Below are 23,187 nucleotides of genomic sequence, written 5' to 3' on the forward strand. Positions count from 1 at the left end.
TTTATACAATTCCTGTGTCCCCAGAAATAGAACATATTTTACAGAAAACAATTCGTACCATCCCAATAGTATTACCCACCCCAGCTTAACACAGAAACTCTGTGACCTTCCACCATCACCATCCTGTGAGTACCTGACATAAACTCTGAAAACACTCTCCACCTCCCCAAAAAATCATTAGCATGCTTCAATTCATACTTTCACCTACAAGCAGATTTTCTTCCAGATTCTCAGATATATCATCACCCATTTCCAATTTACTAAGTTTAGTAGCATGGTGTCTTCAGCATTAACAACAATTTACTGGATGATTTTATACAAAAAATTATTTGCCTGTTTATGTTGAGCACTATGAGGATGGGACAAGGGAGGAATCAATATTTATCCCACCACCTTGACAGAAAGGAGGAGGAAAGCATTCCACTTACTGCTGCTTTTTTGGTCTAAAAAACTTAAGAATAGTTTTCCACCAAGACTAAAAAAAGCACGCTTTTTTTAAAGCAGTAACAATAGGACAATCTGATGTAAAAGTCAAAAGGAAAAAGAACTAAATTATATTCCTTTACCTATTTTCATGCACTCCAGAGGTTGAAGTATCTAGCTCCTCCAAAGTTTGCTGAAATAGTTCTTTGTTTTCATTAATGAAGTGCCGCTGCATCTCAGACATCTGGGCCATGATCTTTTCCCTGCGCAGCCTGGCAATCTCAGCTTTTCGCTTCCTTTCAGCTTTGTCTTTATCACGTGAACTCTGAAATTGTATTGTTTGCTCAGTCATTTTTAAAATCTTGTCACAAAATTTATTTCAGCTGCTGCTGTGTGTAACATGTACTAACCTCCAAACAATTAAAATCTCATAAAAAGAGAAAAGAAAAATCTACCAAAAAGTTATTTTGTGCCCTCTTTTCTTTAGCTCGTGTGCAATGCCAGGCAGAACTGCAGATGCAGAAGGATCCCTCTCCCCCCTCAACCTTTAACTGCAGCTTGTATTTCTCTTCCCTTTGAGCGTTCATAGGATAAAAAGGAAAGTGACTGGTCTCATCTGCCTTTCCTCCACACCACTGTATTCTTAACTGCAGTACAGTGCTCCAAGGTCTTTGTGTAGTATCTAGAATGTCATGTTGAACTGAACAAATCAGCAGAGCTTATCTGGAATGACCTGCATGGTAAAAATACATAGATACCATTTCTTTTAACAGCTTTCCAAGGAGTCTGAAATTATGGGAAAGGCAGAACCTTTAAATGCTGTGATCAGTACTACAAACAGTTCTAAGGACTGAACTTGCAAAAGATTTGGAGACTACAATACATAAAGCACTGAAAAAGAGTCCAGGGACTCTCCCAAACAAACTCTTTCAAACGAATGTGTTTGATCTACTATATAAGCTGTGAGACAGAATATCAGAAATCACTGACGTTTCCCATCTTTGATTTAGAGCTACAATTACAAATACAGTCCTTTGCCAGTCACAACCTAGACGTGTTTCAGATCAGTTAACTGTTACATCTTGCTTTTACCTCCTCCATAATCGTTCCTTCTGTCTCAGCCACAGGACTTGTAGAAGAGCTCTCTCTTAGTTTCTTAATAGTATTAAAAGTCTGTAAGAAAAAAGAAAAACCACAACAATTTGTTTGTGATGTGAATATAATTGTGTATACCATAATGCTGGCCAGACAACTCACAGTGTTGGATTCCAGAAAAAGAAAAAAGTAGGTACAACAAATCACCACGGGAAATCAAGAAATCATCACAATATAATTAGGAAAGTTCCACAAATTTTCTTTCAGTGATGTTCAGCAGTTACATAAAATATATTTACCTTCAAAATCCATCTGATCATGTCCTTGTGCACTTCTAGATGAGGTGCGTTTTGCAGTGTTTCTAGCATAGCTAGTATACTAGGGGAATTATTGGGTGCCTCTCCTGGTCCTGAGAAAAAATTACAACAACAATTGATTATACTGTTATCTGACAAACTAATCATTCGGTAACATTAAAACTAACAAAAACCAAAACCCAACACTTGCATTCTTCGGCACCTGAAGAATTTCTTCAAATAGGCACAATATGTAACTTTCATCCCCCCCTCCACAAACATTTTCATGAAAATCCTCTAAATCCTGAAAAGTTAGAAGAAATAGTCTTAAAAGTCTCACTTAGTGACTATATTTTCTTACAAGACAAATGCACTGTATGTGCTCCCTGGCTCTATTCTTCTTGGAAGCTGCCACGTAGAACTTCCAATAGTTTATTTGCCACCTATTTTAAATGGAAGAGTCTTAGCAACTTTCATGTCTTGACGAAACTAAAGACACTAATCCAAAGATGCAAAGGAGAATCAACATAAAAGACCATTCAAGAAAGCAGCTACAGTTTTTGTAATTGTAGCATCTGATCACATACAGCATGTTGAGATGCTGCTTGAAGACATTAAGAAACAGATTTCCTGGGAATTATTCTACTCCTGGATTTCTCCTCCAGCAAAGGCCTTTAGTAATGCTACTATCATAAAATCTACACATAGGTATAGTCAACTTGATAAATTTTTGATGGATAAGCAAATACACTCTTCTGGTAAATACTGTTAAAGAAGAATATAATATGAGATACTGGCATTTTCAGTTATTTAAAATTTGCTATATATTTGAAAAGAAAGGCATACTTGATATTTTCTGAGTGAAGGTAAATGTTACAACATTCTCCTCACTGAGATTCTCCAGATGTTGTTTTTCTTCTTGTAGCGCCATTCCAAGCAAATGCAAAACCTAGGTAAAAAAATATCAGTTTTCATTATTTTCTTAAATAATTCAACTAATCTCTTTATATAGTCTCTTAATTCATTAAGAGACAAGGAATTAATACAATAAAATTATCTCATAAGAATATATTTGAAGTTATTTCTACACACGTCATTCCAAAGCTACACTACACAGGAGTAACAGTGTGTTTTTACAAATTCTTGGAACTTTGGAAGGTGAAAACCACATTATACTACTTGTATCTTTTTCTTTGCTGTCCCATCTAGTGAGCAAGAAGTCAGCGCTTCTTAGCTTTCTCCCGAGCATTTGCATGTAATTATCGCAAGTCTCTGGTCAGAAGCACAATGCACACTTTAAATCCTTTTTACATACAAAATTTAACTGACAAAAAGTTACAATTATTTAACTAAATTTATTCTAACACTCTAGAAACACATTTTGAAATAATGTTAACTTTTAGGTCAGTAAAAAACTGTCATGTCCTTAAACTTAAAATTGAAATTACCCTATTTGGCACTAAAATAACCTGAATGGCATTTTAAAGATGAAATACTTCAATTTTGTCGGTGAACTCCGTCATGCTGAATCAACCGCTTTTGCCACCCTATACAAACTGGCAGGATTCTCAGACAAAAAAGTGTTACTGAATGCCTGGAATCAACCCTGAAACCCATGTAAGGAAAGGATAACCACCAGAAAAATCTGTAGCAGAACTAGAATGCAACAGTCTAAGATAACTAAAGTACCTACAGAAAAAATGGTAAAACCTGATTTGAGTCTTGAAGTCTTTTTCGTTTGTATTAATAAGTAACAGTCATTTTTTCCGCAGTCTATCACATGTGTCTAACAAGGTCCCATCAGACACGGGCCACCTCTTCCAGATGTCTCATATCAACCTTTGCACGGTGCTTCCAAGATGTGAGTGGTTAACTTGTTAACTTGGGAAAGCTGCAGCCCAACTGCATGGCACCAGTGAATACAAAGAACCATTTCTGAGCAAGTGACAGAGCCCTAACAAATCGCACATATTGGAGAACAACACGGAGGTACTCAAATGGTTGAGCATGTTTTATTTCAGTTTCAAAAAAATGAATTTAAAAAAATCTCATTCTATTCAAACAGTTATTCCAAAGCCTAGCATTCTCACATGACCTAAAACGTAACTACATTCTTCAATTTCTGTTGTGATTTAAAATACTGATATATTGTTCCATTTTCAGCTTGTGTTATAGAGGATTGCTTACGTTAATTTAAACTTACCTATAAAAGTTAATATACACTCAATAAGACAATGTCAAAAAAATAATACTCAATTTCAGAGCTGGCGTTTTATTTCAACGTGTTAATTAAAAATCCGTGAATATTTTTGCAAAGTTTGGGTTTGGACAATAAACCAACAACCCTGACCAACATAAATAGCCCTTTAATGGCAGTTCACCACTTGCCTCCGCACAACCCAGAAAATTACTATCAGGGACAAGAAAAACCTACGTAACCCTCCAAGTTATCATTATAAATAGCAAGGAACAAACCACCCAGTTGAGTTTCCCAAAACTGATACATTTTCCAGTCAGAAAACTCTTTTCTGTACTTACATAATTTTTTTCTAAAGTGATTTAGCCTAAACTGAAAATAAGGAAAGGAACGTCAAGAAACAACTCGCTTAAACTGGTTCTCTTCCACAATAAACACTATTTCAACTGATTCAAGCAGAATTCTTCCCCCTCATGCATGTGCCACTAGAAATTTACCTCCATCTCCCATTCACTTTTAAAAATAAATTGCAGAGGCAGAGGGGCTTTCTTAGTCTTGTATATCAGAAAACACCATTTACTTCTCATTCAGAGTCTTCCAGATATGTTAGATATCAAGGAAACAACTCAAAGCTATAAACCCATGTTAAAATGCTAAAACACATATTCCTTCCTTTAGCATAAGCATAATTTCAAATAAGGAAACATACCCTTTGCAGCATAGACTCAGACCAGGCATAGCCATTGTGTTCTACTGCCCACTGCAGTATGGTCCCCATAATGCACAGCATGACATCACATTGCAGAATATTAACCAGACTTGCAAAAAGTGGGCAGAAAGGAGGAAGAGCTGGTGGTGGAAGTGCTGAAAAGGAAATAAAAGTGTTTGACATTTCAGGATCTCTAAAATTTAAAATTATAGAATAACAGAAAGTCCTGAGTTGGAAGGGACCCACACGGATCATCGAGTCCGACTCCTGTCCCTGCACAGGACAACCCCACAGTTCACACCATGTGTCTGAGGGCATTTTCCAGTCTCTTCTTGAACACTGTCAGGCTTGGGGCCATGACACCTCCCTGGGGAGCCTGTTCCAGTGTCCACCACCCTCTGGGGGAAGAACCTTTTCCTAATGTCCAACCTAATGTCTAACCTATAATTTGCAAGACTCATATAAAATGTCTGATGTTCAAACAGCTTAACAGTTTAGCCCTGGACAGCATACAGTAGGTTAATAAAAAGCGTTACAGATAACAGGCTGTAACATCCAACGTGGCTTGCATGTAACAGAAAAGCCAAAGGAATAAGCTATTCAGAAAGCTGGTTCCATGACAGATCAGATTCCTGTCTATAACCAGGGAGACATAAGGGAAGTTGCTACATTTGCACCAATTTTTGTCCATCCCAAGAACAGGATGTTAGTCTAATTGTCAGGGCACTACAGAGTTTGATATGAGATTCCCTCTTCCTCTGTCTTCTCTCAAAGAGAAATACCTGTATCTTCTCTGTTCTGTCTCTTCAGCTTTCTTTGGGCTTCCTCTGCCTGAAACAGAAGAATGATTCCAATATTACTCAAGAACTGTACAAATATAAAACTAATAAAAAAAGCATTCATACTTCATTACGTTGTTATTGTTTTTTCCTCTTTCCCTCAGTCTTAAATAAAACATGAAAGCTTCCATGTCTTTTCAGCTTCTCTTACATTCTACTTGTAAAGTAGGGCCTGCATCTCCAAAATTAATCTTTCATCTTGAGTCAGCCTGGATTCTTTTCCTAGCATAAAATTCTAAGACAAGTCTGAGCTAAAATGGTAATTTCCATATAGGTAAGTGAAAATACAGTTTGTTTAAATATTTCCAGTAAAATAAGACTTAAGAGAACCCACAGACGAGCTCCTGAAGCCCCACTAATTTCAGCAGCTCTGTATACGGCAGAGGATCCAGTGGCAGAGGATCCAGTGGCACAGGAATCACAGCAAAATCTTGGGCAAATTTTGTCAATAGCCTCAAATAAGTCAACTTTTAAAAGTTAACTTTTAACCAGCTGATAACACTACTTCACAGAAAAAAGGTCTGGGAGAAAAACAAAACCAAACCGAAACAGATAAAAAATAAAAATCAAAGCTAAATTACTAGGTACCTTCGATTGCTCCGCCCTTGAAAAGTGATAGAAATATAGATTGAAGTTCTTGGCACATTCTGGTTTTAGTTCATAGAGCCCTCTGCCTGTTAATCCAGGTTTCCTAGGAAAAAACAAACAAACAAAAAACTCCCCAAAATTTATGTTCATCTGAGCATAAAAGCCTAAGTAGAACAGCTAAAAAGCACTGCTGAACAGGCATTCTAGAAATCAATTAAGTAATAGTATTAAGAATGATGCACATGAGTAAAGTCATGGGGAAAACACCATGACCCAGCATGCTTTCTTCTATTCTCTCATTTTCACTAATTTAGATATTCCATTTTTAAAGTTGAAATATTAGAATAAAGGGAAACATACTTGAAACAAGCCACTTCTTCAATCACACTTTCCATTCCTGTCTCTTTGTTCTCCTACATTGAGTGAAAACGTAAGACTGTGTTACTGTAGTTCTTGGATTAAACACATTCAAATATCATACAACACTAAGAAAGCAAGCAAAATGAACACAGTATGAAGTTATTTTACTGGGACTCGAGAACGCTGAAGGACGTAACATGAAAATACATTCTGGAACACCATTTCTGCAAAAAGTATTTTTAAAAAAACATATCATTTTGAGTGCTTAATTATTACTGGTTTTCCCCGTCATAATAAACTTCGATGTAACAGTAACAGAAGAAAACTCTGAATTAGTTTCTTCAGTCTATCTTAGGAATATACAGTCAATATTTCTGGTTTCTAAAAAATGAAATAAATATACGAAAGCTAAAAATACAAGTCACTAAAAAATGCTAAAACAACCACAAAAATCAGCAGGAGAAATCAGCTCAAATAGGTAAAACTAATTCATACACAAATTACGTTTTAACATTCCCATCCCCTTCCTGCAATACATATTCACAGCAATTAACAGACCAGGGAAAAAGTATTTAAGACTGACAATACAGTTTAGAACTCTAGTAAATCCTAGACTGATTTTTCATTCAACTTTAAAATACTTTTTTTTAATCATGTTGCCCTAAAATTTGCCTGAGTTTAGAATATAAAGAACAATGAAAAATATTTCAGAATTCATCATTAAAAGTATTACCAATATAGTAAAAGATTAACTTTTGAATTTTCACTGCGTTCAGAAATCACGTTTAAAAAAGTACTTCAAAAATACTCTAAAAATATATACATATTAAGCTTTACTATCCTACAAAACTGCTGATACCAGAATTCAGATAAATGCTTCTGTACATGCAAATGAAACATTTATGTTACACAAGTCATTATACCGTGTCTGATTACACATCTTTCCAATTATTGGTAGCTTTAAAATGTAATGGCTAATATTTCTGGATAGCTCCAACAACCCACTTCCTTAGGGCTCCTCAGGGTTTCCAAGCAGACCGCAGAGTCTGCCGGCCACATGGCCTGAGAAGAAACAGCAGTAAAAACAGAAAAGAGCTGGAGAAGCTCTCAGACTCCTGCCCCTTTCATGTGTTGTTTCCTCTTCTACAGCTCTTTCCTACCTCCTCCATGCCATCTGTTAACCTGTACTCATGCTAACCTTGCTCTTAGCCTAATCACACTCTTCCCATTCTACCCCTTCCACATTACACAGCATAAACTTGCATAAGAAACATTTTCAGCAATCAGCCTTACAAAGTGGAAGCTGCTTTTTCCGCTACCCACCCCCAAGTTACTTACATCTTCAGGCAATGCCTTTACTAATTCACTGTGAGCCATTGGCCTGATGCTCAGCTGATGGATGATCTCTCGTTTGATTTCATCTGTTGCATTTACCTGCCCTATTCCAGGACTGAATCTTTCGCCTGTAAAAATAAAATATAGCATTATTTTGTTTAGGATTTTAAACACTACTTTCTCTTATTTTGCAATTTAAAAGCGAAAGACTGGAAAATAAGTATCTTTTGTGAAATCTTGTGTTCAAAAATTCATTATGTTAATCTAGGAGAGTTTCAATGCTCTTCTCCTAAGAAAGAAGTCAGAACTACAGGAACTTCAAAACAGAACTGAACTTGAGATGGCAATGAAAAATGCTCATTCCAGATCATTAAAGAGACTAAATTCTAAAATGAATCAAATGTATTCTGAACTTACCAACAATCATTATAATGAGGTATAGCATCTCTTCTATAAGAGTGTTATTTTGTTGAACAACATCCTGAATTAAAATAAAACAAACAAACAAAGAATTTACATTTTTCAATTAAGGGTAAAATAATTATGCCATATGCTGAAAATATTTTTCCAGTGCTTCAAAACATTGCCTGTTTTCATCATCAGCACTCCCAAATTAAGCTGTGCTGAAATGCAATTACAACTGCCTTAAACTTGTTAAACAATGCAAAAATTATGCATCAGTTTCTGACATTTACCAATTTGACAGGTAAAAATATTTATGCATATTTCAAACCAGTCAAACTAAATCAAAATAGGATAGGTTTTGCTTTTTGATCAACAGTCTGTACAGTTTCAGTACAACAGCATCTGATAAACTTTACAAAACAAAATTGCAGATTTTCTATTGCAGTAGTACATAAAATACCTTGTTAGTATTTTCTGTGCTAAATCTTTTGCCATAGTCTGGAGTACTAAATATCTGATAAAGTTCAAAGCGACTCAGCATTATCATCAAGAAGTGATTTGGATCCATCATAGACACACCTGTCTATTGAAGAAAAAAATAATTATAAACAGAGAACAGATTGGTGTTATTATAGCATGTTTGTATATTAATATATGATGTTCACAGTATATTCTTTATAAAATTCATTCCTCTCTCTATCCTGAGCATGAAGATTTAATTACTTAAGTTTACTCTCTTAGGACTACAATAACACAAGTGACAGCACATTTAATAAGCAGGATCCTATGCTTTATCAATAATTTCTGATGCCCTTTCAAGTGTAAAATATTCAGAGTTCTTCCTTCTATCTCAAACAATCTAAATAAAATTCAATCAAAGGCTTTTGGTTGGTTGGTGTCGTTTCTACAACCCTATTACTGCTGGCTCAACTTTTAGAAGGCATAATATCACTTCGTATATAGCACATAAAGATTTTAAAAACAGATTCCGATCCTCCAAACAAAGGCTTAAGCCTTTAGAAAGACTTTCTGGAAAGAAGAATGCTACTGTTTCAATGTAGACACAAACATTTACTTCCATTTCTGAAAACTACTGGCCAAATTTTTTTCTGTTTATTAAACAATGTATCTACATTAGCCAATTAGAAATTAGTTTACTAATGCTAATGGGACCATCTTTAAGACAGAATAATTTCCAACAAAACTGAAGGATAGTACACAGAAGTTTCTGCACTTTCCACAGGATATTTTAAAAAGCAAGGATTACAACAACAGTATTTTCTTTACAAGTTACCGCATAAAGACACAGATGCAATAAAAAAATAGAAGAGCTTCCACAAAAATTGACTTTTTTCCTTGTCATCAAGGGGTTCTGAGGGAGCTAAAAACACATGCACACATATCCGGAAAACGTTTGATAAAAAAGGCAAACTGGTACATGTGGTTACCTGAAGCATTACTACGTCCTTGTCAAACATCTCCCTCCTGCACTTCACATTATGATAGTAATAAATCTGAAACAAACACACAAACCACAAAAATTAGCAAACATCACATTTAATCTAAACCTATTTTCATTCTGGAAAAATAAACTTTGTTACACAGTATTAACACAGAAAAAATGATTCTGAGATTTGAAAAAATTACACAAATATACTGGTATGCAAAAAGCATTTTTATATAGCACAGAACAAGGATAGTTGCTGGCTGGGTTGTATTGATCTAAAGTCCAGATGGCATACACTTAGAAGGAAAAAAATCTTGTGGACCTCTTTGGGCTACATTTTAATATATCTACCTGTTTAGCTATTAACCGTTTGAAATTCACAGGAGAAAAAGCCCTTGCAGTTGGAGAAATTCTTCGCTCCATGAACTCGTCTTTAATTATTTGCGAGATAATCTTTTAGGAATTGCCACTTTCAGCAAAATGTTAATATTGTGACAGAACCATCCTTGACCCATCCTGGGAGGGAGCTCAACGGTACCGCACCACGCGGCAGTAACACTGCAATCACTGCATGGCACTGCTATTGGGAAAGGTTGATTCTACCACATTTAAGGAGAAATAAAGAAGGCTGTCAAGTTTCTACCTGGGACTCCAAACAGTCTTCAGCATGCTAAACTTCAGGATTACATGGAAGAGAGGTAGGCAGCCTTCCCTGCCATCCTCATACTGATAATCCAGAAACAGACACCCATTCCTATCTTCTGGGAAAATACCCAAAAGGAGCTGACTAAACATGAGCTCTCCATTGCCAAAGGAAAGGACTTGCAGACAGTGGGAGCCGTATTACCTAAACTAAACCAGGCTCTTAACTTCAAGATGCTGACAACCAGAGGAAATTAACAGAGACTTATTTCTCCATCAGAAGCTTTGCTGAAATTTCATATTTAATACATGTCTACAGTAAAATGGGCACTGCTATAATTATACATAACTAGAGCTCTCTTTGCTTTAATAATGACAATAAAGGACATCATGTTATAAAGATCCTTTAGGTTAAAAGGCAGGAAGTGTCAGAATATGGTATGTTTGAGCAGTTTAACTCGGCCTCCTAGTACACATGCATTGCAATTAGCTAGTGAAGATGGGGGCTTGCGGGAAGGAAAGAGGTTTCTTGCAAATAAATCAAGTTAACACCTCATACAAAGAAATCCTATTTGTGTTGTAATGTATGTCTTGCTGAGAAAAATCACTTTAGACGATCACCTTGGTGGGTGGCACTGACACTACAGTACTTGTTTTATAGCTGTTATGCTTGGAACACTTAAGACCAAATTTGTACAAACACAGAACATAAGTTTAGAGACGAATGGAGCTAGTCTCCAGAAGTATAAAAGAAGTATAAGAGATAAAACCAAGAAACACTCAGTTCTACGCTGGTTCTAATGCTTCTGCATGGTCTTCGGACTTCAATTACTTAATAAAGACATAAACAGTATCTTAATGGTGCATGTTCTATATTTGAGACACTTTTACGTGTGGCTGCTGAATGCATTACTGAAGCTGCACAGCTCTAATTCTGCACTCCATGCTGCTGTTGGACTGTATGCAGTACAAAGGCTAGGAGTCACTGACTATATTATACTAGAACTTCTTTACGCACTAAGTACTACGTTCACTGAGCACTGTAGCTGTCTTGAAACAAAAAAGTGCCTTCTGACTACGAAATCAAAGAGCAGTTTAAAAGCACAAATATTCAAATGATGATATAAATGCCTACCTTGCATTGCCTTCCATAAGATCTATGTAATGAAAATGGAAATCAATACAGAAAGGGGAGGTTTTGAGGTCTGAAATCAACTTGAGGGAGTTATCAGAAAGTAGTGATTCTACAGCTACTATGTACTTACCTGATTAACAAGAGAGAACCCATTTCTTCTCCACATCCCTGCATGCACTTGGGCACATAGGACTAGGCATCGTAGAGGATGTTCTATTAACATAGGTGGGCTAAGTTCACTCTGCATTAAGGAAATGCAATATTTTGATATATATAGAGAAAATAAAACAAAATGGGACTGAAATGAAGGAAGATGATATTTTTGATCATTAACATATTTTGCAATACAAAAGAAAAGCAAACCCAACACACACATTACAAAAGTTTGATGAACCTATGCACAATCTACCCAATCATTGTTAACCAACCTTACATTCTGTCTTTGCTCCACAGAAGTCCTCCACATGGGCTTCACTTTATTCTTAAAGACAGCAGATTTTGTATTTTAAAACACCAACACTATTAATTTAAAAACATGGTTGTTCGCTTTCTTTCAAAGGTTAAGTACTACTTCTTTCAAAAGACACTGAGATTTCTTCTCCCAGTTATGTTTCCACCTCTTTTAATTTATATTGTTCTTTTTAACTTCCCTTTAAAAAAACAGTATATCAATAAGAACATGCAGGAAGCAATAAACAGCTGGGGAAGAAAATCAGAGCCTCGGCCACGGAGAAGGAATCAGATCCTGCCAGCAGGTCTTAAAAACAGTTTCAATTACAAAAAGAAGGTATTACATGAAGAACAAAATACAAACCTCAAGCCTGAGTCTTAAGTTAAGAGAGCAATACTGATTGCTTATGCTCTGGTCATGAATATATAGGCATTAATCCTTTAAGAAGTAATTTTATCTATTCGAGATAGTTTCTCCCAACAGAATTAATAGCAAAAAGGTCCTACACTTACATGACCAACTTCACGTTCAGCATTAATTATATTTAATTATATGCTACATTTAATTACATACCAGGGGTAGCAGCTCTGGAAACTTGTATGCCACTTCAGTTTTACTCAGCAAAACATGCAAGCCTACATGAACACATGAAACAAATACATACATAATATTACACACAATATTTTCTATAATTCAAATAGGACAAAAAAGTAATCTAATTTACTATCAGATCATTTTCTTGACACAGCTACAAGTAAGTCTGCAGATTCATCACTCTGGAGCTACACAGCTATTCCCTGAAGAGACATATTACAAAGCATACATTTTAGAAGAATTAAAGTTTTCCAATTGTATCTGTGTAAAACTTGCAGTACAAGTGAGATTTTTGCCTTTCTTTTGACTCTGTCACATCCCCTCAGTGAGATCCAAGAGTCCTTAGTCTATCAGGACAAATTATCAACAACAGATACCTCAACCTTTGAGGTTTATTAAATACCTCAGGAACTATAATGATGCCCCTACAAAATACATAAGGGTTCTTTGCTTTGTTTTCAATCTACAATGTTTTTGCTTAAAGATACAAACATTCAAAGCTATTTGATGCTGAGCTGCTTAGTATTTTACCTAAGAATTACCTTTTTCACTTCATTACCTGAGAATTTATTTTTTATCATATGACTTTCTGATTCTGTAAACTAAAATTCATTAACGTTTTTTCAACACAGCTGTTGAACAAGAGAGGCACAATGTGAAGAGAAAGACATAGCTTAATTTTCTGGTGACACATCTGTTTGATAAATCTGTTCTCCAACAGAACGCTGATTAGTCTATTCCATCCAACAGTCAACCACAGTCCATATTTTGCTGTATTTCTTTTGCATCACTCAAGTGGCAAAAGCAGCAGTAACTGCTACAACATACCCCTCTGACAAAGCCAGAGGCATGAGACAAACTCCCCCAGGCCTGAAACAATAAGTTTCCCCAGTGCTTGGGAACATTTTGGCTAGGGCTATCAAACAGCTAGAAAACGGCCAAAAAGCATCCTACTCAGGCTTTAAACAACTGTTGTGTGCTTCCTTATGTACACACAAATACAAACCATATTCATACAACATTTTTCATTTCCTGATATATTTTTAAACTATTTTGTTCATACCTGCAAGTAAACGAGAAACTGGGAGATGAATGCTAACTTTTTCCTGAGAAACACAGTATCTGATGGTCTCAACTGAATGTCCACACATACTGAGAACAATCGGTTGTTCTCCATCGGTAAAACCACTGTGACACTGCATCAACACAGCCAGGCATTTCTTGTAAGCTTCAATTAACACTTTTTCCTAAAAGAAAGATTGCAGTTTACAGAAATTATGAAAAAAGCAGGGCTCTGCAAAATAATACAGCCAACGTTAAAAAGTTTGACGAGTTCAGGGTTTTTACCTTTATCAACAGTCCTGCAAAATTAAGATAAGGAATCCAACAAAAGGAGCTGGATTAAGGGGGCACAGATTGCAAAACTCATACCAATATGTCTGATTAGAAAAACACTAGGGTTTGGTTTCTTTTTGTTTGTTGTACATGATATTATGGGAACTTTCTGAGCAATAATCATGCTAGGCTAGTAAAACCTCCACATTAATTAACAGATTAAAGCCAGCCTGAATGTTCAAATATTCTAGGATCACTTGTTCCACAGCCATATTTAAGTTCTTTACTCATAAAACTTCAAATACAGTAGAAACCTGATTTATCATCAGGCAGCATTTGGTAGATCCAGGGCCTACTCTATTTTGTGTTCTCTGAAAACTATAACCAGATATTGTAGTGATGAACACAACTTTCAAATGTGTGACAGAACTCTCTCTGTAATATTTTTTTAAAGGTTAATCACATTCTTATGAACTGGTCAGTTCAAGCCATGAAAGATGAGCTTAAATACAGAAAAGATTTGCACTTGCTCAGAGAAGATGATCTTGGCTCATGCTGCAGTTACATGTCCAACTGAATCATTATACATATTAATGTTTGGGTTTTCCCCCTTTCACATATTCACATGGAAAAACAGTTCAGAAGGAACTTACATCTAATGCACACCAATCCTGCATCATCGAAATAACAAGTGTTAATTTCATCTGCAATGTAAATGCTGCTTCCCATTCTGGTTCCATTTCTATGTGTTGTCCTACTTGACGAGTTATCGGATCCATACCCTAGAACAGAAACAATTATGCATTTTAACAACTGAAATAGGTCTGTTAACATCATCAGCATAAGTGTGAGACAGCAGTCACGTGTCCTTACAAATATATTGTTGCTACAACAGGAAAAAAGAAGCTTGGGACCATCTGAAAAGGAATTATATACATCTAAGTAACAACAACAAAATGTAAGAGGGATTGGAAGAGAAGAATACTAGGCCAAGAAAGGTTTTGCATATGTGCTCTATTTGTTATTAACACCTGTAGGGACTTCAGTATCATGAGCAGTACAACGTTTGCAAACACACATCATCTTACACATTTTGGTTTTTGAATGTATTTTCTAGGAATGTGATATTAATTGCAGTTAAGTACTAACTAAAGACCAGGTACTACAGTACTTAACCAGCTCTTCGCAAAAGCAGAAAAAAACCAGCATGATCTGAGGATTACAATATATTCAAGGGACTGTTATAAACAGACTAACGGAAGTCAACTACTGAGGAAAGCCATGCTGCTGAAGTACTGAAAAAGGGGTGTGATTATGACTTACATCTTACTAATCGTAGAGTCAATTGGCTCTTGTAAAAGTTGCACTGCTTTTAAAATACTCCTCTTAAGGTAACATAGTACATGAAAAGGTTGGGGGGAAAAAAGCACAGTGAAGAGGTCTATTTGTGTGTTAGAAAGTATATATTCCTCAATACGAGGAGTAACTCTGTTGACAGTTAAGTAACAGCTGGAGCTCTCGCTACAAGGGAAGGTTGGTTAACATGGACCAGATTTCACTCACACAATTCATTGTGTCTTTTGTGCCTCTACAACGACAAAATAAGCACAAAATTACATTTTTATTTTTCCACGATTCTTCCTTTTAGCAGCCCTCTAACACAAACTAAATTAAAATAAGGTAAGATGTTATGTTTCAGGAAAACATGACTCAAAAAGCTAGATTGCACGGAGTTATGAAATGAACAGTACATTACATTTCCTCCATTTGTATATCGTGATAGCTAACTTCCTGCCTTGATTTTGCAAATTTCTGTAATTCATACATTTACATACCTGCATACATTTGAGTAATTCTAAGAAGGCATCAAAACCCTCCAGGAACTTCTGTCTCAAGTCATCTGACCACTCAGTTGGCTTACTTATCAACACATACCTGGGTGCATTAGAAAGATATGTGTTAATACGACACTTTTTTTTTTACCTTCTCAATTTATCAAATTAGCACATAGTCAATATACTTACTTGAGATCCAAAATAAGGCTCTGAACACGCCTGAATTTGAAAGCCTGCAGAGCAGTGTAACGTTCAAACTGAAACCTGCCTTGGACATCACGGTGCCTTAAATGGTCCATAAAAGTTTTGATGATAGTGGTCATGAGATTTTCTTCTGTTATTAGCATTCGAGCCTATGCCAAAGTACATTGAAATTTGCTGTAATTAACAGACGCAGCTAACAGTTTCACACTGCATCATGAAACTTGTAAAACACAGGAATTTTTATCCAAAATAGTTACATCAATAATTAAAACAGAACAACAGACTGAAAACCAATCTTCCAAACATTCACAGAAGAAAAAAAAAAGTAATATAGCCAGAAGTTATCATGATCCAGATCTCTTTCTTTGGACATAAGTTTGACTACAGTTAGGCTCCTGCTAATCTATATAACTATGACAGCAGGACATTTGTTATTATGTGTCTTATAATTAACTTGTACCTCTCTTTAAGTATGTGTTGTCTCCTCTTCTATAATTTAACTATGAGCCCTTTAGGGGAGTGACAGCTCTTCTGTTTTATCTTTACAGACTGTCAAGCACTATAGTGAACACCATGTTTTCTAAACTGCCAATTGTATTGTGCAATTTCCACACAGAAATTACGTGAAATGACCCCTCAAGGGCTACTGCATATATCCGAGTGTTGTAGGAAACAATTAACAGGCATCACGAAGTCCAATGAAGGTCGCAATCTAACCTAACCCAACCCCACAACAGCGCAGGGGGCACTAAGAAGTTACTGCCATCTCCTGCTTGTGAGCTCTGCCAGAACATGTCCATTCTGTTGGTTCTCCAAGGTAAATGGGATGAGTTTTGCAGTATCGGATGCCATGAGGATTTTGTTATGGGGCTGGTATGTTCAAGATCGGCCACTTTGATCTACCTCAGTGACACTCCAGTTGTTGGCTAGAGCTTCCAGGTTCTACAGTTGCTAATAATACTCCAAAATACAGGTTCTAAAATGCTACTGCAGGGTTAAAAAAAAAAAAAAATCTAATGGTTAACATTTTGCCCCCAAAAAATCACAACCAACACAACCACCCATCCTCCCTCAAACCAAAAAAACCTCAGTTACTTGACAGCTGAAACTCTTAAATTACCAAGATCAGTTTGAAAATGTTACTGGGGGGTGGTAGGGTAGTTTTACAATCTTCAGTTAAGAATGAATGGCTCTAAATGTATAAAAAAAATTTCTTATTTCATATGGTAGGACCTTATCATGATTACTTTGACATTGTAAGACTATTCTATCGTTCTACGAAACAGTAAAAAGATAATTGTTTTACTTTTTTTTGCATGCTTTTGAAATGGAACGCATATAAAAGGGACACTGCAATTATTCTCCTCTACAGAAAAGTATGAAGTTCCTTTTTTAAAAAAAAAAAAAGTATTAATAAACATATTTTACCATTTCATCTGTCAAAGGAAAAAATAATACCATGACCAACTAGTATTATTCAAAAGGTTAAGTCTAACTGTAACTCTGAATATTGGTAACATTCTTATTGACAGTGTTGAAATTAGAAGAGGTAACACAATATTGCCCTGAATGATGGAAACAAAAGCCTGAGGTCTTGTTGAATTCCCATGAATAACATCCACCCCTGGGAAACTGAAAAACAACTTTGCTCAGTATCATAACTGCCATGCTACTATTGAATTTTAGAGCTCAATTAAGCTGATTAAATTTGGAAGGATTCAGAAGCTTTCATTTTTAAATGAATTCTGGCTAGGAAAATCAGACTGTTATTTCCAGTACAGCTCCAAAGTTTAATTTGTCTAGTTCATAATCCAAGCAAAGGCAGATTTACTTGGAGACTGGAGAAAAAAAAAAGATGTTTCCCAAACAAGCATAAGCTTGTGAAAGACCAGCAGAGTTAGTGAGCTGGCAGAATTAACAGTGCCTGAAGCACTGTAACAAAAATTAACTGGAAACCTGAAAGAAGGCATCATCCTAGCCTGAAAGTACCAAAGGAAGTAGGGAATATCTTGAGACAATTCTTGCTTGCGCTTGTGTTGATTGAAACATTAACATAAAGTGGATCATTTATAAAACTGCACCAGAATGGTGTGCTCTGGAACTCTGATCTGCAAACCATAATGTAGATTTCTACAAACAGTAACTGTGGTTCAGTACCATGAGGAACTTACATGTTATGTGTGAGCCTCTAGATAAACATTTAAGTACCTTTCTAAAAAAAGTAAAAGAAAAATGCAGAAAGAAAAACCGAAAATACCCAGCCTGCTCTGGGAAGTCAAACTTCGCAGCAGTGAACACTTTAACTTCTAAGCCCACAGCAATATATGTGAACAATCTGACTGCTGTGCAGTGACGGTGCCCTGCGTTTCCACAGTAATGTCACAGAAATCTGCAGTCTTGACTCAAGAACCTCGAGTGGCTTTTAACAAATAAAGATTTCCTTTTTTTGGTCTTTTAGTACTTACAAGAGAAGGCACTGTGAATATCTGTATCGAGAGGTCAGCAATTGAGAACTCTCTGTCGTGGTCATCTTTCATAAAATCACTCTGCAATCGCTCATAGTTCTATTAAGGAGGCAAAAAAAGGCAAGGAGTGCCAACTATCAGTTTTTAAAAGAAAGACAGGCACTACTCACCAGAGTAGGTACAGTGAAGAGTTGGACAGACAGAGCAGCCACCGATACTGCCCGTTCGTGATCATCCTCCATATAATCTCTCTGCAACTGCCGGTAATTCTAAACAACAAGGGGAAATTCACCTCTAATCCACACTGACCTGATTTTTTAATTTAAATGTCTGCTCTGGGAAACTTTAAAGCCATGATAAAGGGAAGAGTAGCTCTTATGGATTATTATATAGGTATTCCGTACAAAGAACATGACAACTTAATCTGCTCACATGTAAGATCTACTCACTCTCATCTTCACAATAAAGGCTAATGTTTTATTTTCTACTCAAAAAGTTATTTGTCTTCAGCAGAGTGAGCAGAATTTTGCAGTGCTGATTTAAAGCATTTGAAATAGTAGTTACTGCAGAAATACTAATCAGCATAACAGAATTTTAGTGCTGTAACAGCTTACACCTCAACAATGAGAAGTGATTAGCTCTTAAGAAGCAACAGCCTGCGTGGTTGATGGTGAAGACAAAAACATCTGAACTGCTTCAGTTCTGGGGAGCCTGGAAAGACCATTTTCTTCCCAGGAGATGAGATGCCATTATAACTAACACTTTGAAGACTGAATTAAGGTAGTAGGCATTTCATTTCAACTTTTCACTTCCAAAAATAGGAAGACAGTTCCAGATAAGAGTTCATTTGAAGCACTGTATGCTAACTAAACTCTCTGTGTTAGACAATTTAAGCACTGAATGTCTCTTTGTAAGAAAGATACTTACCCTTGCAAAGCGGATAGCAAAAAGTTTCTTGTATTTCAAATCCATAAGTAGACTGCTCATGAATAACTGGTGATACACATTTCTAGCTCCTGTCAAGAAAAATGAAACATTGCACATCACTATTTTCTATCAACATATTATGGACACATTTAGAAAAGTGAACTTTTACAGAATGAGCAAAGTGTGCATTTCAGAGCAGAAGCTGCTTTGATTAAGTCTGTCAGGTGGTAGCAAATGATGATGAAGAACACATAAAACAAAATTCTTCGAGTGGCATTATTTATTACTCCTGTATAAGATAACACTGAGCTGTTGAATGGGAACATAAATCTTCAAATATAAGGCACATCAGGCAAACAACAACAGATCTCTATTCCTCCTCAGGATAAACAGAGGATTTGCATAGTCCAGGAAGAAAAAGAACACGCTACAACGAGAAGTCCTGGGAACCACAATAAATTTTGCTAGTTTTGAACAACTCTGCAAAATAATTAGCTTAGGTACCTCCAAATTTCTAGTCAGTCTGAGCAGCATCACTGAAAATATTATCAATACAAATGAGAATTGACTGTATACAGCTTGGAACCACATGTGTGTATGTATCATTTCTTTCTGTAGTCACTTAAGTCAAAAGCCATTACACTATTTCCTTAGTGCAGACTAACTATGGAATACATGAAAAAGTAGAGAAATACTGATGTTAAAATAGAAATGCAGAAGTTACTGCTTGCTTATATGACAGACATTATCCTAACAAAACCTGTATGAAAAATGTTGTAATGGTCCATAAAAGAGCTGCCTTTCGGATCATGAAATTTGTGGTCCAAAAAAAAAAAAAAGTGCCAGGAGTTTTCTCCATACTACATCCATTTTCCACCTTACTACTTACTTCTTTTATTGCTGCTCCAAGAAGTTCCCAAAACAGACCATAAAGAGATGTTACTACTCTCTAGGTTATCTGTAGCTCAGAACTAGAGAACAACAAAAGAATCTGGGGGGAAGGTAGCATTCTTCAAAATACTACATTCATGTTTAAATAAGGAAAGGACATCTATACTGCATCATTCTCTGCCTTCTCTTTGTGCTTCTCTTTCTTACACCTGGCCTTACATGCCCTTTCAGGATACAAAGTCAGATACAAAATCCATAGGAGAAATTAACTACCTGCACTTCCTCAAAATTTCAGCTTTCCAGCCAATCCCATTATATACATCAGACTTTCATTAATAAAATTTTAAGGGCTTTTAAAGCAACAGAACAGTAATTTTCACTGAATGTTCTCAAAACACTCAAGAATACCTCACGAACATAAACATGAGTCAAAGCAGAAAATCTCTGCCCTGTTCCTTAAAAAGAGGCGTTTTGGTAGATATGATGCAGATGCTGAGATCCTATAAAGCAGGCAAACCTCAAATCACTTTATTGTTTATTAAATTTCCCTTAACTATCACTGTCATCTGTATATTCAAGTCAGTCTCAGTTACAGACTACTTCGAAAAATAAGATCCAAAACAAACACCTTCTCAAATGGTCTCTTTATGTTCTTGTCTTCAATGAATGTGAAGTGTATCATGAAGGGACAGATTATAACAAACTAGGCAATTCTACCTATAATACACCACAGTAAAAATGTTCAAATATTCACAGATATGGTAAAGGCAAAACTTTTACGTGTAGCATCCTTTAGTATTTTCCAGAAGTTTGGGAAAACTCACCTTTCCACAGTTTAGAATCATGCAGCATCAGCTTATCCACAAGGGAAGAATTTTCACCATCTGGCCCCTCCTGTAAACCAACCTGACACAATATTCGACGAAGGCCATCTTGAAGAAGAGAAACGACGTATGTTAGTTATAGCTTAAACACAAACTTGTACATTACTTTCACATACTGGAATTTTCATAAGACACAGTAGAAGCCATAGGGCCCCTTCTCCTTGACAGCTGAATAACAAACCTCAAACACAAATATTCTATACCTTCCAAGTTTCATGCTAACCTTGTGAAACATTAGGAACCTTGTGAAAATTGCCACATACAACAATTTGTTTCAAAACTGCACGCACTTAGAAGTGCTGCTGGCTTACTAATATAAAAAGTAGTTATAGAGCAGGCTAATTTTCTAGGTTGTATTTTTCCTGTTTAGAGCCCTATCAAAAGGTAAATATAATTCATATATGAAACAACTCATACACTCACATATGAGTATTTTGTTTACACTAACTAGCTGCTATTATTTTAAAGCTTCCCTACGTATTTTTTTCTAATGGAAAGCAGTAATAATTATTATGTGAACATGTAACGTATTAAATGCTTGCAGACAAGCCTGTATCTGGAATAGAGCACAACACAGCCATGCTCATAATAACAACGTCCAACCTAGCTTCGCACTGCAGGCAATGCATAGTCACTAACACAACTATGACCCCCACATGCATTAACCCTTATTTCTGCACACCATGCAGCCATCTCAGCTTCTTAGGGAGAGCTGGTAGTGGCTTAGCACCACGTATACCATACCAAGCACTGCACGGTGCAGTTCTACACAGCCTGTGAGCACCTATAGCAGTTCAGGGTTTTTTTGGTTGGTTTGTTTGTTTGTTCGGAGTTTTTTTGTTTGGTTTTGTTTGTTTGCTTTTTTGCCTTCTAGAGTTCGACTCCAACTACTGTTACGACTGGTAATAAATTAATGGAAATGACTGCATTGCTCAACAAATGGCAAACAGATGCTTATTCCTGAAGAACTGACATCTGTTAGAAAGGATGTGATAGTCAAGCTCATGACAAAGTTCCACAGTAAGGTTTTTTCCCTTTATTCACTGACAGGAGCATGACACCCATTTCACAGCAACCATCCAACCTAACTTGGTGGCACAGCAGAAGACCCCGCCACGTGCCAATTTCCCTTTGGTCAGGGGCATTTAAGAGTAATCATCCAAGCAGTGCAGTTCTACCACCCCATGTGACAGATGAACGGTAACAGGATGTTTAAAATACTGAGCAGAATTTAGATGTTTGGGTGTGTTTGTTAAAAGCTTTTTTTCGTTAAAAACTCTTTTTAAAAAGTGTATTTCACAAAACTAGACTCCAGAGTACAGTGCAAGACTATATCCTGAGGTGTGGAAGGCACTTCAACTACTTGAGCATGTAGGTCACAGACAAAACATATGCATACTGCTTACCATCAAATATTATTTTTGCCCTTCTGAATCATAAAGAACACTGCATTTAATGAAGTGAACTCTGCAGAATTTCAGAAACACCACACACAAATCAAACTATAAATTCAATGCTTTCATCTATAATTTTATGCTCTACTAGCATACTAACTTTTTTGTAACTGTATTTTAGAGCTGAAAATTAGTGACTTCGGTACTTGGCAAAAATGACATGGCACAAAACTGGGCCCAAAGACAGTGCCTGTCTACATAAAACGCTGAAAGGAAAATTCACCTCAGAAATTAAATACCTTTATGTCTCTCTTTTAACAGCTATTCTTTGCCAGCAACACTGGCAAATAGTTGAACAAATTGTTGCCATAACTCTTCAAAAGTTTGATTTGAGTATTTTAAAAAATTAACTTACACAAACATAAGCTACTTGTCTTTCAAAAAAGATAACATCATATACAGATTCTGTGCCTGAAATCTTGTCTAGTTTTTCACCTATCAGTCTAATAAAACAAAGAATCTCTGAAGAAATCTTGCACCTATGCAGAACATATATGTAACATTACTGCCGAGTGTGCTTTGCTAATAATTCTTGTCAACAATTTACAGATGCATAGAACACAAAAAGTGCATTGGGGACTTTATCTACCTGTCTACATAGCATCAGTTTGAAACATTTTGCTTTTATTTCCCCTCGTGCTCCACATCTTCACAACCTCATGATTCATCAGGACAA

At 36.2% G+C, this 23,187-nt stretch overlaps 1 protein-coding gene across 2 annotated transcripts in view; it reads right to left on the reverse strand.

Annotated features, from left to right (window-relative positions):
* The window catches only part of UBR2 (ubiquitin protein ligase E3 component n-recognin 2), a 56,132-nt gene that overhangs the window by 15,967 nt on the left and 16,978 nt on the right, over window positions 1–23,187 (reverse strand). Inside the window, exons 9-29 of one of the 2 annotated variants that reach the window (XM_065630540.1) lie at window positions 20,998–21,105; window positions 19,283–19,371; window positions 18,356–18,454; window positions 15,876–16,039; window positions 15,687–15,786; window positions 14,505–14,633; window positions 13,580–13,763; window positions 12,496–12,557; window positions 11,602–11,712; window positions 9,696–9,761; window positions 8,708–8,830; window positions 8,260–8,323; window positions 7,846–7,970; window positions 6,508–6,560; window positions 6,148–6,250; window positions 5,503–5,551; window positions 4,721–4,875; window positions 2,661–2,763; window positions 1,818–1,927; window positions 1,516–1,596; window positions 567–748 (exon numbers count right to left, since the gene is read on the reverse strand). In XM_065630540.1, the coding sequence (XP_065486612.1) occupies window positions 567–748; window positions 1,516–1,596; window positions 1,818–1,927; window positions 2,661–2,763; window positions 4,721–4,875; window positions 5,503–5,551; window positions 6,148–6,250; window positions 6,508–6,560; window positions 7,846–7,970; window positions 8,260–8,323; window positions 8,708–8,830; window positions 9,696–9,761; window positions 11,602–11,712; window positions 12,496–12,557; window positions 13,580–13,763; window positions 14,505–14,633; window positions 15,687–15,786; window positions 15,876–16,039; window positions 18,356–18,454; window positions 19,283–19,371; window positions 20,998–21,105 (2,260 nt within the window). Of the gene's footprint in view, window positions 1–566; window positions 749–1,515; window positions 1,597–1,817; window positions 1,928–2,660; window positions 2,764–4,720; window positions 4,876–5,502; window positions 5,552–6,147; window positions 6,251–6,507; window positions 6,561–7,845; window positions 7,971–8,259; window positions 8,324–8,707; window positions 8,831–9,695; window positions 9,762–11,601; window positions 11,713–12,495; window positions 12,558–13,579; window positions 13,764–14,504; window positions 14,634–15,686; window positions 15,787–15,875; window positions 16,040–18,355; window positions 18,455–18,525; window positions 18,625–19,282; window positions 19,372–20,997; window positions 21,106–23,187 lie in introns of both variants that reach the window. The other variant, XM_065630541.1, reaches the window with a different exon arrangement.

The sequence above is a fragment of the Caloenas nicobarica genome, chromosome 3, assembly GCF_036013445.1.
Source record: "Caloenas nicobarica isolate bCalNic1 chromosome 3, bCalNic1.hap1, whole genome shotgun sequence".
Lineage (NCBI taxonomy): Eukaryota > Metazoa > Chordata > Aves > Columbiformes > Columbidae > Caloenas > Caloenas nicobarica.